Below are 17882 nucleotides of genomic sequence, written 5' to 3'. Positions count from 1 at the left end.
CAGGGAGCAACTTCCTAGCCCCCTCCAGGAGACAACTGTGTCCTGGTCTGGTGCTTCCTGCCAGTCCCTTGGCTAGCACTCAGAGGGAGCCTAGAGCTCCCCCTGACTTCTGCAGGGGGACAGTCCAGGGCCAGTGGGGGAGGAAGCAGACTGCTGCCATGAATAGCAAATCTGTTCCTGTGTTCCTACCTGTGTAGATGCCTGCCTGGGATGGGTTTGCTCTAGAGAAAATTGCTCTAGAGTCAACCCACCCCGGAGAATTTGCATATGTGGATGTGCCCAATGAAAATCTTTTTCCTCCCCTCTACACCAGGCACATTTTTTACTAGGAGGACATAACATAGCTACTTAAGAGTCACCCATCTTAGCTAAAAATGCTTTAAAACTTTGGTGGGCCCCTTTCCTGATTCACTTTTTCCACTCTATGTGGCTTTACTAAAGCAAATAGGCCTCATGACTTAGCTGATATAAATCCCAGCAGCTGATCAAGGAAGACTAATACATACCAGCTGATTGTTGGTTTTACTGTGATTTTTCACCAAGCAACATCTGTGCAGGTGTGACCGGGGGCTGTCCTAAGACCAGTTCCAACATTGACCTGCCCACCTGTATAAGGCAGTCCACCCACCTAACTCACCTGCTTTGCCTTTGGTATAGTTTCATAGTTTCTAGGGTCGGAAGGGACCTGAGTAGATCATCAAGTCCAACCCCCTGCCATGGCAGGAAAGAGTACTGGGGTCAAATGACCCCAGCAAGGTGTTCATCTAACCCCCTCTTAAAGACCCCCAGGGTAGGAGCCAGCACCACTTCTCTTGGAAGTTGGTTCCAGATCCTAGCTGCCCTGACCATGAAGTAGTACCTCCTGATATCTAGTCTGAATCTACCCTCTGCCAGCTTGTGACCGTTATTTCTGGTCACTCCTAGTAGTGGTTGGGGGGAACAGGGACTTCCCCAGTGCCTGCTAATCCCCCCTGACTGGTTTGTAACAGGCCACTAGATTTCATAGATTTCATAGACATTAGGGCTGCAAGGGACCTCGGGAGATCATCGAGTCCAGCCCCCTGCCCAAAGGGCAGGAAGTCAGCTGCGGTCATAGGATCCCAGCAAGATAAGCATCCAATTTACTCTTGAAAGTGTTCAATGTAGGTGCTTGAACCACCTCCGATGGCAGGCTGTTCCAGACCTTGGAGGCTCAGACAGTAAAGAAATTCTTCCTTATGTCCAGCCTGAAACGGTCTTGCAGGAGTTTGTGACCATTCGACCTAGTCATCCCTTGGGGCACTCTGGTGAACAAACGCTTTCCCAGATCCTGGTGGTCACCCCTGATAAACTTATAGGTGGCCATCAGATCACCCCTGAGCCTACGCTTTTCCAAGCTAAAGAGTCCCATGGTTCTCAGCCTGTCATCGTAAGATCTGTTTTCCTGACCTCTGATCATGCACGTGGCTCTTCTCTGGACTCTCTCAAGCTTCTCCACATCCTTTTTGAATTGTGGAGCCCAAAACTGGACGCAGTACTCCAGCTGCGGCCTCACCAAGGCCGAGTACAAGGGGAGAATGACGTCCCAGGATTTGCTCGAGAAGCATCTATGGATGCACGCCAGCGTTTTGGTCGCTTTATTAGCCACAGCATTGCACTGCAGGCTCATGTTCATCTTGTGGTCAATGATGACCCCCAAGTCTCTTTCTTCTGTAGTGCTATCCAATGCAGCACTGCTGAGCCTATAAGGAAGCTGCAGGTTTTTCCTCCCAAGGTGGAGAACCTTGCATTTTTCAGTGTTAAACACCATCAGGTTCTTGTCTGCCCATTTGCTGAGCTTGTCCAGGTCAGCCTGGATCACCCGCCTATCTTCTGGCATGGATGCTTTGCCCCAAAGTTTGGTGTCATCGGTGAACTTGACCAGTCCACTCCTGACTCCAATGTCCACATCATTAATGAAGATGTTGAACAGTATGGGTCCCAGGACAGAGCCTTGAGGGAGCCCACTGGTCACAGGGCACCACGATGAGTGACTGCCATCAATTACAACCCTCTGGGTCCGACCACGGACCCAGTTTCCCAGCCAGCGGATCGTGGTGGAGCCAAGGCCACAACTGGGCAGTTTGGCCAAGAGGTGATCATGGGATACCAGATCAAAAGCTTTTTTGAAGTCAAGATATATGACATCAATTTCTTCTCCCTTGTCCAGGTGATAGGTCACCTGGTCATAGAAGGAAATGAGATTGGTCAAACAAGACCTACCCGCAACAAACCCATGCTGGCTATCCCTTAGAATGTTAGCCTGGGCCAGTCCATCAAGGAAGACCTCCTTAATAAACTTTTCTAAGATCTTCCCCAGGATAGAAGTCAGGCTAACGGGCCTGTAGTTAGCCAGATCCACTCTCCTCCCTTTCTTGAAGATAGGCACCACATTGGTCTTCTTCCAGTTTTCGGGCACTACACCAGAGCTCCAGGAGTTTTCAAAGATCCGTGCCAGGGGCTGGGCTATGACGCTCGCCAGCTCCTTGAGTACCCTGGGGTGCAGATTGTCAGGGCCAGCTGACTTGAAGGTATCCAGCTTCTCAAGGTGTTCTTTCACGAGGTCAGCATTGATGGAGGGTAGGGGATCCCCATCACCTGGATCTCCCTGTCCCGTAGCGGGCATGGGCGTCCCATGGGACTGATGAAAGACGGATGCAAAGTACCTATTTAATAGGTTGGCTTTTTCCTGGGCATCAGTTGCCCCATCTGGTTTAGCAGGGGTCCAACATTGCCCTTGCTTTTCCTCCGGCTCCCCACATATCTAAAAAAGGACTTTTTGTTGTCCTTGATGCTTGAAGCTAGTTGGAGTTCAGTTTCAGCCTTGGCTTTCCTGGTTTGCTCCCTGCAGGACCGGACCAGCGCAGAATAATCCTCCTTGGAGGTAAATCCCATCCTCCATCCTTTCTAGGCTTTCCTTTTTAGCCGCAGGAGGTCTGCTAGTTCCCTGGAGAGCCAGGGGGGCTGCTGTGCCTTCTTGCTGCCTTTCCTCTGTGTTGGAATAGATTTAGCTTGTGCATTGAGGATGGCTCCCTTGAGGAGCAACCACTCTTCTTGAACTCCCATCTCCCTGGGGTCACGGTCCCTGAGGGCCTGACTGACAAGCCTCCTGAGCTTGTCAAAGTCGGCTTTCCTAAAGTCAAGGAGTTCTGTATTGCTGACTGACTTGCCAGCTTTACAGCGGATGATGAAGGTGATCAGCTCGTGTTCACTGTCATCCAGCTTCCCATCGATCACTAGGTCACTGATTAGGTCATCCCCTGTAGCCAGTACCAGGTTGAGCAGTGCTTTGCCTCTTGTTGGCCCATAGACTTCTTAAGTCACATAGAGGTCATTCACACACGAGAGGAAGTGATTTTATGACCGCTCAGATTTTGCTGAATGATCCTCCCATGAGATGTCCGGGTAATTGAAGTCACCCATGACAACCATGGTCCTGGAGCATGCGGCCTCAGCCAGTTCCGAAAACTGGAAGAAGGCCAATGTGGTGCCTATCTTCAAGAAAGGGAGGAGAGTGGATCTGGCTAACTACAGGCCCGTTAGCCTGACTTCTATCCTGGGGAAGATCTTAGAAAAGTTTATTAAGGAGGTCTTCCTTGATGGACTGGCCCAGGCTAACATTCTAAGGGATAGCCAGCACGGGTTTGTTGCGGGTAGGTCTTGTTTGACCAATCTCATTTCCTTCTATGACCAGGTGACCTATCACCTGGACAAGGGAGAAGAAATTGATGTCATATATCTTGACTTCAAAAAAGCTTTTGATCTGGTATCCCATGATCACCTCTTGGCCAAACTGCCCAGTTGTGGCCTTGGCTCCACCACGATCCGCTGGCTGGGAAACTGGGTCCGTGGTCGGACCCAGAGGGTTGTAATTGATGGCAGTCACTCATCGTGGTGCCCTGTGACCAGTGGGCTCCCTCAAGGCTCTGTCCTGGGACCCATACTGTTCAACATCTTCATTAATGATGTGGACATTGGAGTCACGAGTGGACTGGCCAAGTTCACCGATGACACCAAACTTTGGGGCAAAGCATCCATGCCAGAAGATAGGCGGGTGATCCAGGCTGACCTGGACAAGCTCAGCAAATGGGCAGACAAGAACCTGATGGTGTTTAACACCGAAAAATGCAAGGTTCTCCACCTTGGGAGGAAAAACCTGCAGCTTCCTTTATAGGCTCGGCAGTGCTGCGTTGGATAGCACTACAGAAGAAAGAGACTTGGGGGTCATCATTGTCCACAAGATGAACATGAGCCTGCAATGCGATGCTGCGGCTAATAAAGCGACCAAAATGCTGGCTTGCATCCCTAGATGCTTCTCGAGCAAATCGACATCATTCTCCCCTTGTACTCGGCCTTGGTGAGGCCGCAGCTGGAGTACTGCGTCCAGTTTTGGGCTCCACAATTCAAAAAGGATGTGGAGAAGCTTGAGAGAGTCCAGAGAAGAGCCACGCGCATGATCAGAGGTCAGGAAAACAGATCTTACGATGACAGGCTGAGAGCCATGGGACTCTTTAGCCTGGAAAAGCGTAGGCTCAGGGGTGATCTGATGGCCACCTATAAGTTTATCGGGGTGACCACCAGGATCTGGGAAAGCGTTTGTTCACCAGAGCACCCCAAGGGATGACTAGGTCAAACGGTCACAAACTCCTGCAAGAGCATTTCAGGCTGGACATAAGGAAGAATTTCTTTACTGTCCGAGCCCCCAAGGTCTGGAACAGTCTGCCAGCGGAGGTGGTTCAAGCACCTACATTGAACACCTTCAAGAGTAAATTGGATGCTTATCTTGCTGGGATCCTATGACCGCAGCTGACTTCCTGCCCTTTGGGCAGGGGGCTGGACTCAATGATCTCCTGAGGTCCCTTCCAGCCCTGATGTCTATGAAATCTATGAAATCAGCCCTGACCAGGTGAGGATCCTCTTAGAACAACTGGCTATTTTCAAGTCCACTGGGCCAGATGATCTACATCCAAGAGTCCTAAAAGAAATGGCTGAACTCATAGCAAGGCCTCTGGAAAGTTATTTGAAAAACTGTGGAACTCAGGAGTGGTCCCGGATAACTGGAAGAGGGCCAATGTAGTACCCGTCTTTAAGAAAGGGAGGAGGGATGAGCCTACAAACTATAGTCCGATCACTCTGACTTTGGTCCTAGGAAAACCTTTTGAAAAAATTGTTAAGGAGGTCATCAGTCACAAACCAGTAACTGACAGGATATTAAGAAACAACCAGCATGGCTTTGTGGAGGATAGATCATGCCTAACAAACCTGGTATTCTTTCATGACCAGGTAACTAACCAGCTGGACATGGGGCATGAGGTAGACATCATTTACCTTTACTTCAGTAAAGTCTTTGACTCTTTCTCACATGAAATTCTCTCAGTTAAACTGGAGGGTACTGGCCTGGACCAGCCTATAGTGAGGTGGGTGGATAACTGGCTCAGAGGCCAGTCCCAGAGAGTTGTGATGGATGGGACAGACTCTTCCTGGAGGATTGTCTCCAGTGGTGTCCCACAGGGATCGGTGCTTGGACCCATGCTTTTTAACATATTTATTAATGACTTGAATGAAGGGGTGGAATGCTTTATGATTAAGTTTGCCAATGATACCAAGCTGTGGGGAAATGTGGGCACACTAGAGGATAAGGCAAGGATCCAGGATGACCTGTGGTGGGCCAGTACGGGGCAATCCTGTGTGGATCCACCCACCTCCCGAGCTCTAAGTGCCTCCCTAGGGGCACCACACGCCTAGCCGATCTGGAGCAGACCTGCAAGCCTAGGGGTAGTGATGCCACCACCCAAGGGTCTGGACTGTTGCCAGACCCTGTACCTCATGGGGTACACAGGCTTTGTAGTCCTTGAGGGTGCTTGACCCACTGTGAGAACTTGGGGTGCTTCCTTTAGCCTGGAACACAATAAGTAGCTTCCCTTAGCCACCCGGACCAAAGGAACATAAACACAGGCCCCTACCCCTCTCCCAGTCAGTCCACCATGCTTGGTACAATGGAGACCTTTATTGGTTAAAGAGGGAAGGCTTGGGGAAGGGTACAGGACAGAGATGTATCACAGAATATCCTTAGATCAAACAGTGTGGCTAGGTAGCCTTTGAACACACATCTGCATTATAGCAAGCTATATATCTAGATAGATTTTAGGTAGTTTACTCACAAGTATCATCCAGACACTGACTGAGCTTTCCTCTAAAGGCAGGCAGTACATGCTGTGTCCAGAAGTTTCAAGAGAGATCCTCATCTCTCTGCCTGGTCAGTTAGTCACATGTTCTCCAATATGGCTCTCTCTCCCCCTCCTAGGCAGTCTTAGCTTATATAGGCCTTTTGACATCACCTTTCCAGGTCCTATCAGGGCAGGTGTTGTTTGAGGCCAACCAACTAATTCAAAAAGCATCACTGGTCACCTGGTAAAGTGAGCCTTAGCCCCATGCTATGAGGTCAGTTCTAACACAATAGAGAGGTGGAGTTCCCCTCCCACTCCACCTCCCCCCCCCCCAGTTACCTGTAGGGTCTTGTGTCCACAGAAGCAGGTTCCCCCTCCCTCAGGAATGTTTCCATCCTGGTTTACAACTCAGGGTTACATGAAAAAGATGGGGGGAGGGCTGCCTGCCCACCACAGTGACTATGGCAACCAAATTGACAGACAGGTAATAAAACAACAGCATGGAAAAACCTGATAACAAAGTTTGGGAAGAAACTAAGGTGGCATTCTGCCACAGACCCCTGCTTTTTTACATATTTATTAATTGTACTCAGCACTGGTCTGTACCTACAGGGAGCGGATCAGGAAAGCCAAGGCTGCATCTGAGTTTCATCTGGCTTCACATATCAAGGATAACAAAAAGTCCTTTTTCAGGTATGCAAGGAGTTGGAAAAAAAAGCAAGGGTAACATTGGACCCCTGCTGAACCAAACGGGACAGCTAATAACCGACACCCAGGAAAAGGCCAATCTACTTAATGGGTACTTCATGTCAGTCTTTCATCAGTCCAATGGGACCATCCTGCCTAGCAAGACGTGGGACGGCAATCCAGGCTGACTTGGATAAACTTAATAAGTGGATGGATACAAACCTGATGACATTCAATACCGATAAATATAAGGTACTCCACCTTGGGAAAAAATCCATGCAGCATGCTTATAGGCTCAGCAGTGCTACGCTTGCTAGCACCGCTGCTGAAAGAGACTTGGGGGTCATGACTGACCACAAGATGAACATGAGCCACCAATGCGATATCACAGCTGGTAAAGCAAATAAAATTCTGGCTTGCATCCATAGATGCTTCTTAAGTAAATCCCAGGATGTCATCTTCCCACTGTACTTGGCCTTGGTGAGGCTGCAGCTGGAGTACTGCATCCAATTCTGGGCTCTGCAATTCAAGAAGGATGTCGAGAAGCTTGAGAGAGTGCAGAGGAGAGCCGTGTGCATGATCAGAGTGCAAGAGAATAGGCCCTATGAAGAGAGGCTGAGAGCCATGGGACTTTTCAGCCTAGAAAAGTGCAGGCTCAGGGGGGACCTGGTGGCTGCTTATAAGTACATAAGGGGTGTACATCAGGATCTGGGGGAATGTCTATTTACCAGAGAACCCCAAGGTAAAACAAGGACCAACAGTCATAAACTCCTCCAAGACCGTTTTAGGCTGGGCACAAGAAAAAAAGTATTTACTGTCTGAGCCCCCAGGACCTGGAATAGACTCCCTCCAGAAGTGGTGCAGGCACCTACTCTGGACTCATTCAAGAAATGATTGGATGCTTATCTTGCTGAGATCCTTTGACCCGGGACTTTAAGTAGGACTTTGACACTGTCTCTCACCCTGTGGCAGGCCAGTAGGGGGCGCTCCTGCATTGAGCCACCCACCTCACTGCGCCCGACCACCTTCCAGGCTCTGAGTGCCTCCCTGGGGGCGCCTCATGTCTGGCTGACCTCCTTCCTGGAGCACACCCACTAGCCTTGGGGTTCCACTCCCACCACCCAGGGCAGGGCTTGATTCTGGCTCTGTGCACCCTGGGAAACACAGGCCTACTAGCCCTCGAGAGTACTTGATTCACTTCAAGAACTTGGGATGCTTCCCTCAGTCAGAAGCACAAGTAGTGGTCTCCCTTAGTCATCTGAACAAAGGGGACCCCAAGGCATAATCTAGACCCACTCCCAATAAGTCCCTCACACTAGGTAGAAAGGAGAACTTTATTGGTTACAAGGGGTAGGGTTAGAATAGGGTACAGGGTAAAGCAATATCAGAGAAATCCCATTGAGCAAACTCCCATGGCTGGGTAGCCTATGATCACACATCTGAGTTACTGCAAGCTGTATATCTAGTTAGATCTCAGGTAGCTGATTCACAAGTATCATCCAGAAGTGGGTGGAGATTCCCTCTGGAAGCAGGCAGTTCCTTGATCATGAGTTTTGAAAGAGAGAGAAAGTTGCCAATGGTTCAGCTCTTCTCTCTCTCTGAGTCTTCCTCATGGCTGCTGCCCCGTCCTACTGGGCAGTCTTTAACTTATATAGCCCTTGTGACCTCCTTTACCTGGTCCAATGGAGGCCAGCACCTGTTGGCTGTCAGCCAACCAATTTGAAATGCATCACTAGTTGCTGGGCAGACTGGCAGTTCCTAGCTCCCCAGGGAGCAAGCCCCTCACCCAGGTAAGTGATACCAGTCATGTAGGCAGAGAAAGCAGGTTTCCCCCTTCCCTCAGGAATGTATCCAGCTCAGGTTACCTAAAGAGATAGGGTAAGATGTGTATCCTCTGCTGGAACCATCCTAACCAAATTGTCACAAAAGCAGAGTTGTTGGGGAGAAACAGGTGACCTTCTGCCACGCACCCCATTCTCATAAAAAAAACTAGGTGACTGTGGCATTGATGCCTACACAGTCAGATGGGTGGCTAATTGGCTGGATGGTCGTACACAGAGAGTGGTGGTGGATGGATCATTTTCGACCTGGAGGGATGTGGCCAGTGGGGATCCCCAGGGCTCGGTCCTTGGGCCCATGCTGTTCAACACCTTTATCAACGACTTGGACGAGGGGGTGGAAAGCATGTTGTCCAAGTTCACTGATGACACCAAGGTGTGGGGAGAGACAGAACCCAGCTAGATCTGGACAGGTTACAGAGATGGGCAGATGAGAATAGGACGGAATTCAGTGTAGACAAGTGCAGGGTACTGCATCTAGGGAGAAGGAGCCAGCAGCATACCAATAGGCTGGGGAACACCCTGTTCATCAGCACAGAGACAGAAAGGGATCTTGGAGTCATTGTTGACTCCAGGTTGAACATGAAGAGTAGTCAGGACTAGTCCTTACCATGTCATGGGTGACTACAGGGCTCTGGGGGCCAGGCTTAGGGAGACGGGGACACAGGTGGTCTTCTCATCCATCCTCCTGGTCAGTGGTCACAGTAGGCATCACAGCACCTGCATCAGAGAGGTCAACCTGCGGCTCAGGAGTTGGTGCCATCGTGCAGGATTTGGCTTCCTGGACCACAATCCACACTTCCTGGCAAGGGACTTCCTGGGACGTGATGGACTTCACCTCTCAGTGAAAGGTAAAAGTCTTTTTTCCAACAGGTTGGCTGATGTCCTATGTCAGGCTTTAAACTAGCTCAGACAGGAGATGGGGAGGCAGAAGAAGGAGAACATCAGGAACCTGCAATCCATGGGACGACCAGCCCAGCAGTACAGCACAAGTAAGCAATAAGCGGTAAGCAATAAGGGGCCCATTAGGCATCAGAGCCAGGGGGCAACAAAGGCGCCAGTCACAGGGCTCAAGTGCCTATACACTAATGCTAGGAGCATGGGGAACAAGCAGAATGAACTAGCACTCCTGCTTGCAGAAAACACTTACAACTTAGTGGGGTTAACAGAAACCTGGTGGGACTGTACGCACAACTGGGCTGTACACATTGAGGGCTATAAGCTATACAGAAAGGACAGAGTAGGGAGGAGAGGGGGAGGGGTTGCATTTTATGTCAAGAAGCATTATACACCGACCCTTATCAAATTGGAATTGGAGGAGGAGAAAGTAGAAGGATTGTGGGTTAGGATACACGGAGGTCAAGTGGAAAGGGATTTGGTGGTAGGGGTCTGCTACAGACCCTCACACCAAGGGCAAGAACTAGAATTGGAACTCCTGAGGCAGCTCTTGACGACCATAAAGACTAGGGAGGCGGTAGTCATGGGGGACCTAAACTACCCTGACATCTGGTGGGAGACGCAGACAGTAAAGTCCCACCGTTCACGCAAGTTCCTATCCTGTGTGCAGGACCTCCACCTGACATAGGAGGTACATGGTCCCACTAGGGGGAGTGCCTTACTGGACCTGGTATTGGCAATGGGGGATGACATGGTAGGGGACCTAAAGATCAGTGGTCACCTGGGGGACAGTGACCACAAAATAATAGAATTCACCATAAGGCATTGAGTGAGAAAGGTAACTAGTAGGGTGGAAGTGCTAGACTTTAGGAAGGCTGACTTCAGCGAGCTCAGGCATTTAGTCAATGATGCACTGCAGGGTAAGAGATTTGGCAAGATGGCAGCCCAGGAAGGGTGGCTGTGCCTTAAGGAAGCAATCCTTCGGGGACAGAGGAAGATGATCCCAATGTGGGGGAAAAGGGGGAAAGGGGCCAAGAGACTTTCTTGGCTAACCAGAGAAATCCAGAGCAGCCTAAGGGCAAAAAGGAGGGTATATAAGCAGTGGAAACAGGGAGAAATTACTAAACAGGAGTATGCCTCCTCAGCTCACAGTTGTAGGGAGGCAATTAGAAAGGCCAAAGCTACCATGGAGCTGAAAATGGCATCCCAAGTTAAAGATAACAAAAAACTATTTTTCAGATATATAGGGAGTAAAAGGAAGGCCCAGGGCAGTATAGGACCACTACTGAACGGGCAAAAGCAATTGGTAACAGACGGGGGGACAAGGCTGAACTCTTCAATGAGTTCTTTGCCTCAGTGTTCCTAAACAAGGGGCAAGACAAGTCTCACAATGGGATTATAGAGAGACAACAGCTGGGTGCCAGACTACCAAGTGTTGACCCTAAGATAGTGCAGAGTCACTTGGAAGGACTGGATGTGTTTAAATCGGCAGGCCTGGATGAGCTCCATCCGAGGGTACAGAAAGCACTGGCTGATGTCATTGCACAGCCACTGGCAAGAATATCTGAGCACTCATGGTGCATGGGCCAGGTCCTGAAGGACTGGAAAAGGGCCAGTGTGGTTCCTATTTTCGAGAAGGGGAGGAAGGAGGATCGAAGCAACTACAGGTCAGTCAGTCTCACCTCCATCCTTGGCAAAGTCTTTGAAAAGATTATTAAGGCTCATATATGTGAGAGCCTAGCAGGAAGAATTATGCTGAGGGGAAACTAGCATGGGTTCATAGCAGGTAGATCATGCCTGACTAATCTAGTCTCTTTTTATGACCAGGTTACAAAACACCTGGACGCAGGAGTAGGGGTAGATATCATTTACTTAGACTTCAGGAAGGCCTTTGATGCAGTATCCCACCCATACTGGTGAATAAATTAAGAGGCTGTGACTGGATGATTACACAGTCCGGTGGGTGGCAAATTGGCTAGAGGGTTGTACCCAGAGAGTGGTGGTGGACGGGTCAGTATCAACCTGGAAGGACGTGGGCAGTGGGGTCCTGCAGGGCTCGGTCCTTGGATCAATACTCTTCAATGTCTTCATCAGCAACTTGGACAAGGGAGTGAAGTGTACTCTGTCCAAGTTTGCAGATGATACAAAACTGTGGGGAGAAGTGGACACACTGGAGGGCAGGGAACAACTACAGGCAGACCTGGACAGATTGGACAAATGGGCAGAAAACAATAGAATGCGCTTTAACAAGGAGAAATGCACAGTGCTGCACCTAGGGAGGAAAAATGTCCAGCACACCTACTGCCTAGGAAATGACCTGCTCGGCAGCACAGAAGCAGAAAGGGATCTCGGAGTCCTAGTGGACTCCAAGATGAACATGAGTCGTCAGTGTGACGAAGTCATCAGAAAAGCTAACGGCACTTTATCGTGCATCAGCAGATGCATGACAAACAGAACCAAGGAGGTGATACTTCCCCTCTATTGGGTGCTGGTCAGACCGCAGCTGGAGTGCTGCGTCCAGTTCTGGGCGTCACACTTCAAGAGGGATGTGGATTATCTGGAGAGGGTCCAGAGAAGGGCCACTCGTATGGTTAAGGGCTTGCAGGCTAAGCCCTACGAGGAGAGACTAGGACAACTGGACCTCTTCAGCCTCCGCAAGAGAAGGTTGAGAGGTGACCTTGTGGATGCCTATAAATTCATCATGGGGGCACAGAAGGGAACTGGTGAGGCTCTAGCCACCAAGGCGCCCCGGGGGTTACAAGAACTAACGACCATAAGGTAGCAAAAAGCAGATTTAGACTGGACATTAGGAAGAACTTCTTCACAGTTAGAGTGGCCAAGGTCTGAAATGGGCTCCCAAGGGAAGTGGTGCTCTCCCCAACCCTGGGGGTCTTCAAGAGAAGGTTAGATAGACATCTGGCTGGGGTCATCAGAACCCAGCACACTTTCTTGCCATGGCAGGGGGGAGGACTTGATGATCTATTGAGGTCCCTTCCGACCCTAACATCTATGAATCTATGAGCCGCCAATGTGAGGAAGGCTAACCACACCTTGTTATGCATACACAGATGCATCACAAGCAGGGCCGAGGAGGTGATCCTCCCCCTCCATGCAGCATTGGTCAGGCCGCAGTTGGAGTACTGCATCCAGTTTTGGGTGCCACATTTCAAGAGAGATGGGGCTAGCATTGAGAAGATCCAGAGGAGGCCACTCGCATGATCAGGGGGCAGCAGGGCAGGCCCTGCGAGGAGAGACTAGAGCGCCTGAACCTTTTCAGCCTCCACAAGAAAAGGCTGAGGTGGGATCTGGTGGCCATCTACAAATTCACCAGGGGGATCAGCAGGGAATAGGAAATGCCCTGTTCCCCCCAGCACCACATGGGGTAACTAGGAATAACGGCCACAAGTTGATAGAGAGCGGGTTCAGGCTAGACATCAGGAGGCATTACTTTATGGTTATGGTGGCTAGGACCTGGAACCAACTTCCAAGAGAAGTGGTGCTCACTCCTACCTTGGGGGTATTCAAGAGGAGGCTGGATAGAAACCTGACTGGGGTCATAAGATCCCAGCATCCGTTCTTGCCCAAGGCAGGAGATCAGACTTGATGACCTGTTTAGGTCCCATCCAACCCTAGCTACTATGAAACTATGACCCTAGCTGACTTCCTGCCCCTGGGGCAGGGGGCTGGACTTGATGATCTTTGAGGTCCCTTCCAGCCCTAACATGTATGAAATCTAATTACTTGGATAAAGAGTTGAAATGCTCTGTGATTAAGTTTGCTGACAATACCAAGCTGTGGGGAAACGCAGACACACCAGAGGATAGGGCAAGGATCCAGGATGACCTTGACAGACTGGATTTATGGGCTGATCAGAATCAGATGAGGTTCAACAGGGAAAAGTGCCGGGTCCTTCATCTGGGTAAGAAGAACCTTCACCCTAACTATAGGATAGGTGGCAGCCCACTGGATGGCACAGCATCTGAATGGGACCTGGGGGTCACAATCTACCGGAAGATGAATATGAGCCAACAGGGCGATGAAGTCGCCAGCAGGGCAAATAGAACTTCAGCATGTATCAGCCGATGCGTTGCCAACAGATCCAGAGGGATGCTTCTCCCCCTCTACTCAGCATTGATTAGGCCAAGGCTGGAGTACTGTGCCCTGTTTTGGGCACCGCACTTCAGGAAGGATGCGGATAAGCTCAAGAGGGTGCAGAGAAGGGCCACCCTCATGATCAGGGTCCTAGAGGATAGGTCATACGAGGAGAGACTCTGGGAACTAGGCTTGTTCAGTCTGCGTAAGAGGAGGCTGAGAGGTGACTTGAGAGCTACCTACAAGTATGTCTAGGGGGAGCACCAAGATCTGGGGGAGCAACTCTTTAGAATGAGACCCCTTGGGAGGATGAGGACCAGTGGACACAAACTAACAGAGGGAGGATTTAGATTGGACATAAGGAAGAACTTCTTCTCTGTCAGGGTAACTAGAACCTGGAACACGCTCCCGGCAGAGGTGATACAGTTGCCATCCTTGGAGGTGTTCAGGAGGAGGCTGGATAAGCACCTCATTGAGCCAGTTTGAGCTCAACCTCCTGCCTACAGCAGGGGACCCGATCTGATGATCTTCCAGGTCCCTTCTGGTCCATTGCTTCTATGATTCTATGTTGCAGCTATTCCTGCCATATATGCCTGAAGAAAAATATCCCAGGTTGGAAACGTTACCTTAGAATCTGGGCCTCGTGCGCTTCGCAGAACAAGTTACAGGGCTTCCGGACACGCTCAATAAACTCCTTGAGAGATCCGGCCTGAAGATCCTTCACATTCCTGGCCTTATGGCTCTTCTGCTTCAGGATCCTCTGATGGAATTGAAAGCATGTGGGACACATAAACTCCTCACAGTCAAAGCACCAGAACTCCCCCTCTGCCTTGCAGTTGCTACACACTAAGTCTCTGCCCGTGACTATTTTTTGATAGATTTTCTTCTGGGACTGCAGACTGGCATACAGGGAGTTGTCCTGGTTTGGGATCTCATTAGGTTGCAAGATAGGAGCCTGGCAGGTGGGGCACTGGCCAACGGACTTGTTGTCTTGCAGACAGCCAAGGCATACGGTGTGAAGGCAGGAAAGGAGCTTGGGCTCCTTGGGTTCCTTCCGGCATCTCTCACAGATTAGAAACTGGAACTCTTCCTCCACCACCTTTAGGGAGAAGAAAAGGGTAAAGATACCTGGCATTAACCATACTATGATATTATCCCAGGGGGAGATGTGTGGGGCAGGAAAAAAAGTGTTGCTACTACTGCTAGAAGGTCACGTGATGGATACTGAGCAACGGAGACACTTGGAAAGGCCCAATGTAGCAAGCCAAAGCTAGCTTGACTGGGGAGTCCAATGGCTGAGGGAAACCCTGGATGTGAGAGTCTGCAACTGGTCCTTCCCACCACTACCTGGGAGGTAGAAACATGTAAAGAGCATGCTGGAGCAGACTATTGGCTGGGCACAAGCATGGGGGTGTAGGATACAGAGGGCATATCTACACGTGCTGATTTAAAGCGTTTTAGCCCAATTTAAGGCATATTAAAGGTGCACGCCCTGAATATACCTTAAAAATGGCATTTTTAGACATGAATAGCTAAAGTGCATTAATGCACATGTAGATGTATTAAGGCACATTAACACTGCATGTGGACTGACTTGGAACTAACTTCAGTCCCACATAAGTCAGCACACATGGAGGTAATGCGCTTTAACACATGCAAGTGTAAATGTGAGCCTAAATCACCTTAACGCACATTACATTAATGCACATTAAAGTTAGGCATGCCTAAATGCATTTGTAGACATGCCCAGAGCCCCTCCCATCTACACTTTCCCTCTCCCCCTCCCCTCGCCACCTGCTCACCACACTGTTTCTCCCTCAAGCTTTCCCAAATAGCTGCCACCCCCAAGTCTTCATCCCATCCATAGTGCACAGGCCCCTTTCTTCGTCTCTGCGCCATACTGACTCTTTCCTCACAGGGGCCTCTGAGGGGCAAGTCCGAGCTGAAAGCCCTGTTGCCCGTAGCCTCAGGCCATCTCCCTAACGAACTTCCACAGATCCCCCATTACTATCGCATCTAAGAATGTCTCATGGGCACTGATTGATTCATCTTTACAGAGCCCCTATCAGGTAGGGAACTGTTTGTCCCGTTGTTTGCAAGGGGAACAGAGGCCCAGATACACCGAGCGGCTTGCCTAGAGCCATACTGGCTGTCTGTGGCAGTCGCCAGAAGTGGGGCCAAGTTCTCCTGCCTTCTCCCCATGCCCTGCAAGCTCCCAAAGCAGCCCTCCTTTCAACTACAGTGCTTTGGAAAAGGGCACAAAAGGGCCCTTGGGCAATATTGAGGCACTTTCCTAGCCTGCATTACCATCTGCACGCTGGGGAGTTCACAGGGCTGTTGCCCAGTCACTGCCTCCCTGCCACCTGGTTGTCTCTGCCTTCCCTGCTCCCTTCCATACTGGCTTCCCCCACGCCCTTGCTAAAGCCACCTCCGCTGCCCAGAGGCAGCCCTGCCACATCCCCCGCCCCCAGTGTAATGGCACATACTCCAGCCACAGCACCACCCGCAGAAGGAGATGAGGCAACCAGGTCCTAGAAGCTGTTCAGCCTCATATAGCACTTATTTCCCCTCCGTCATCTTTGTACATTTAACCTACCAGCTTGATCCTTAACCCCAAGCAAGAGCCCCTAGCAGAAGGTCTGGTCGCTGTGACAAACTTACAGGGGTTGAGGAATCCTGGTCAGCCGGAGGCTCCTGAGATGTGGCATCCATGATCTGCACTCGCACGTTCCTCTGAGGCACCCAGATGCTTTCTGAGCGTGGTTGCAGCTGAGTTTCGTTAGTCAAAAATGAAAGTAGCTTTGCTTCCTGGTATCAGGCAGACAGGAAGGAGAGTCTGTGCTCCTGCCCTGCCCTCTGGTGATCAACCCCTGTTTTGATGTGTGACGCATCTGGCAGGGGAGGGGAGGATAGTCTGAAATTTTCCAGCCCTCCTACGCACAAAGCTTGTCATGCATTTTTTCTTCTGGCTCCTGGCCTCTCAAAGCACAAGGGAAGCCTGGATCAGCCCTGGATCTCTGTTTATCTCGATCTGATCATTCAGAGGCTCAATGCGTTGCTCTTATTCTGCTCCAGACCCCTGCTGGCAGAAAGTCTTCCTGGTAGAGAAGCAGAACAAGCTCCCCTTGGGGGCTAGTGACAGGGACAGCTCCAAGTGTGGGCAGACTCTACTACATCCTTGGCCAGTTCCCAATTTCCCCAGCTGCAATAACCCCCAAGAGATGTTTTTACTAAGGTGGATCACCAAAACGTTTCAGATGTGTCTCTGACAGGGCATGAGGTGAGGGGCTCCTGTGCAGACAGCATAAAGCAATGCCCCTTCATGCAACAGGAAGGACGCAGTAGGGCAGGGCTGGATGCTAGGGGCCAGGTCCCTTCTCTCTAATCTGCTGTCCCAGAAAAGTGTTTCCATGGTCCTGTTTATTTCTGTGGATCCTGCATCCCCTCCTGCTAGCTCTTCTCTGGCCCCAAACTCACCACATTTTGGGTGACTTAAAAGGAAAACACCCTGCCATGGTCTTGTAGCTGCCAGAAGCTGTGAAGACTTGTAAGGGGCCAGGTGTTCAAGCCCATCGGCTAAGTGACTCTAGAGAATTAGATAAGCCATTCCCCATTTGCCACAACAGTGATGCAGGGTTCCCCATGAAACACACTGAAGTACTGAAGATGTTACCTCTGCCCCTCCCCAGGGCTCTGCTTGACAACGAACTGTACAGTTTGCCCATCTGTCTAATGCTGCTGTTAAATTGTTGCCTTAAGCACCAGTCTGAACCACCCATTGAGGGAAAAATGCCAGCCCCTGCCCACTGTGTGCTAACAGGTATAAGGAACAGCACACATAAATGATATACCTGGTACTTTACACCTCACCTGAGGGCCCAAGAGACAGGGAGGCCATAGAGCTGTGTGCAGATGTAGCTTATCAGAAGAGGGAGCTCTGCTGCCGGGTCACCATGCTCTTAAAGAGCATGTCTACCCATTGCAGAATCAATGAGGCATAATCAGGATAGGCTTTATCTTCCTTTGAAGCATCATGTATAGGCAGAGGACAGACCCAGACTGTCTATCGGTCCAGTTGGACAAGTCATTATGTCACCTACTTACTTGCTTTGAAGGGCCAACCAGCACTTATAGCACTTTGGCCTCCTTGATGATGCATCTCCATTCTCATCTGTCATGAGAT

At 50.3% G+C, this 17882-nt stretch overlaps 1 protein-coding gene across 3 annotated transcripts in view; it reads right to left on the bottom strand.

Annotated features, from left to right (window-relative positions):
- LOC149852474 (protein PML-like) overlaps positions 1 to 16680 on the bottom strand; it is a 36369-nt gene extending 19689 nt beyond the window's left edge. For 2 of the 3 annotated variants that reach the window (XM_090029224.1, XM_090029225.1), the window contains exons 1-2: positions 16361 to 16680; positions 14326 to 14798 (exon numbers count right to left, since the gene is read on the bottom strand). In XM_090029224.1, the coding sequence (XP_089885350.1) occupies positions 14326 to 14798; positions 16361 to 16411 (524 nt within the window). In that variant the 5' untranslated portion in view covers positions 16412 to 16680. The remainder of the gene's footprint in view (positions 1 to 14325; positions 14799 to 16360) is intronic. The other variant, XM_090029226.1, reaches the window with a different exon arrangement.
- Positions 16681 to 17882: the final 1202 nt, after the last annotated feature.

Source organism: Crocodylus siamensis, chromosome 15 (assembly GCF_052110815.1).
Source record: "Crocodylus siamensis isolate JL-2025a chromosome 15, ASM5211081v1, whole genome shotgun sequence".
Lineage (NCBI taxonomy): Eukaryota > Metazoa > Chordata > Crocodylia > Crocodylidae > Crocodylus > Crocodylus siamensis.
This window is presented reverse-complemented; position numbering and strand designations above follow the sequence as displayed.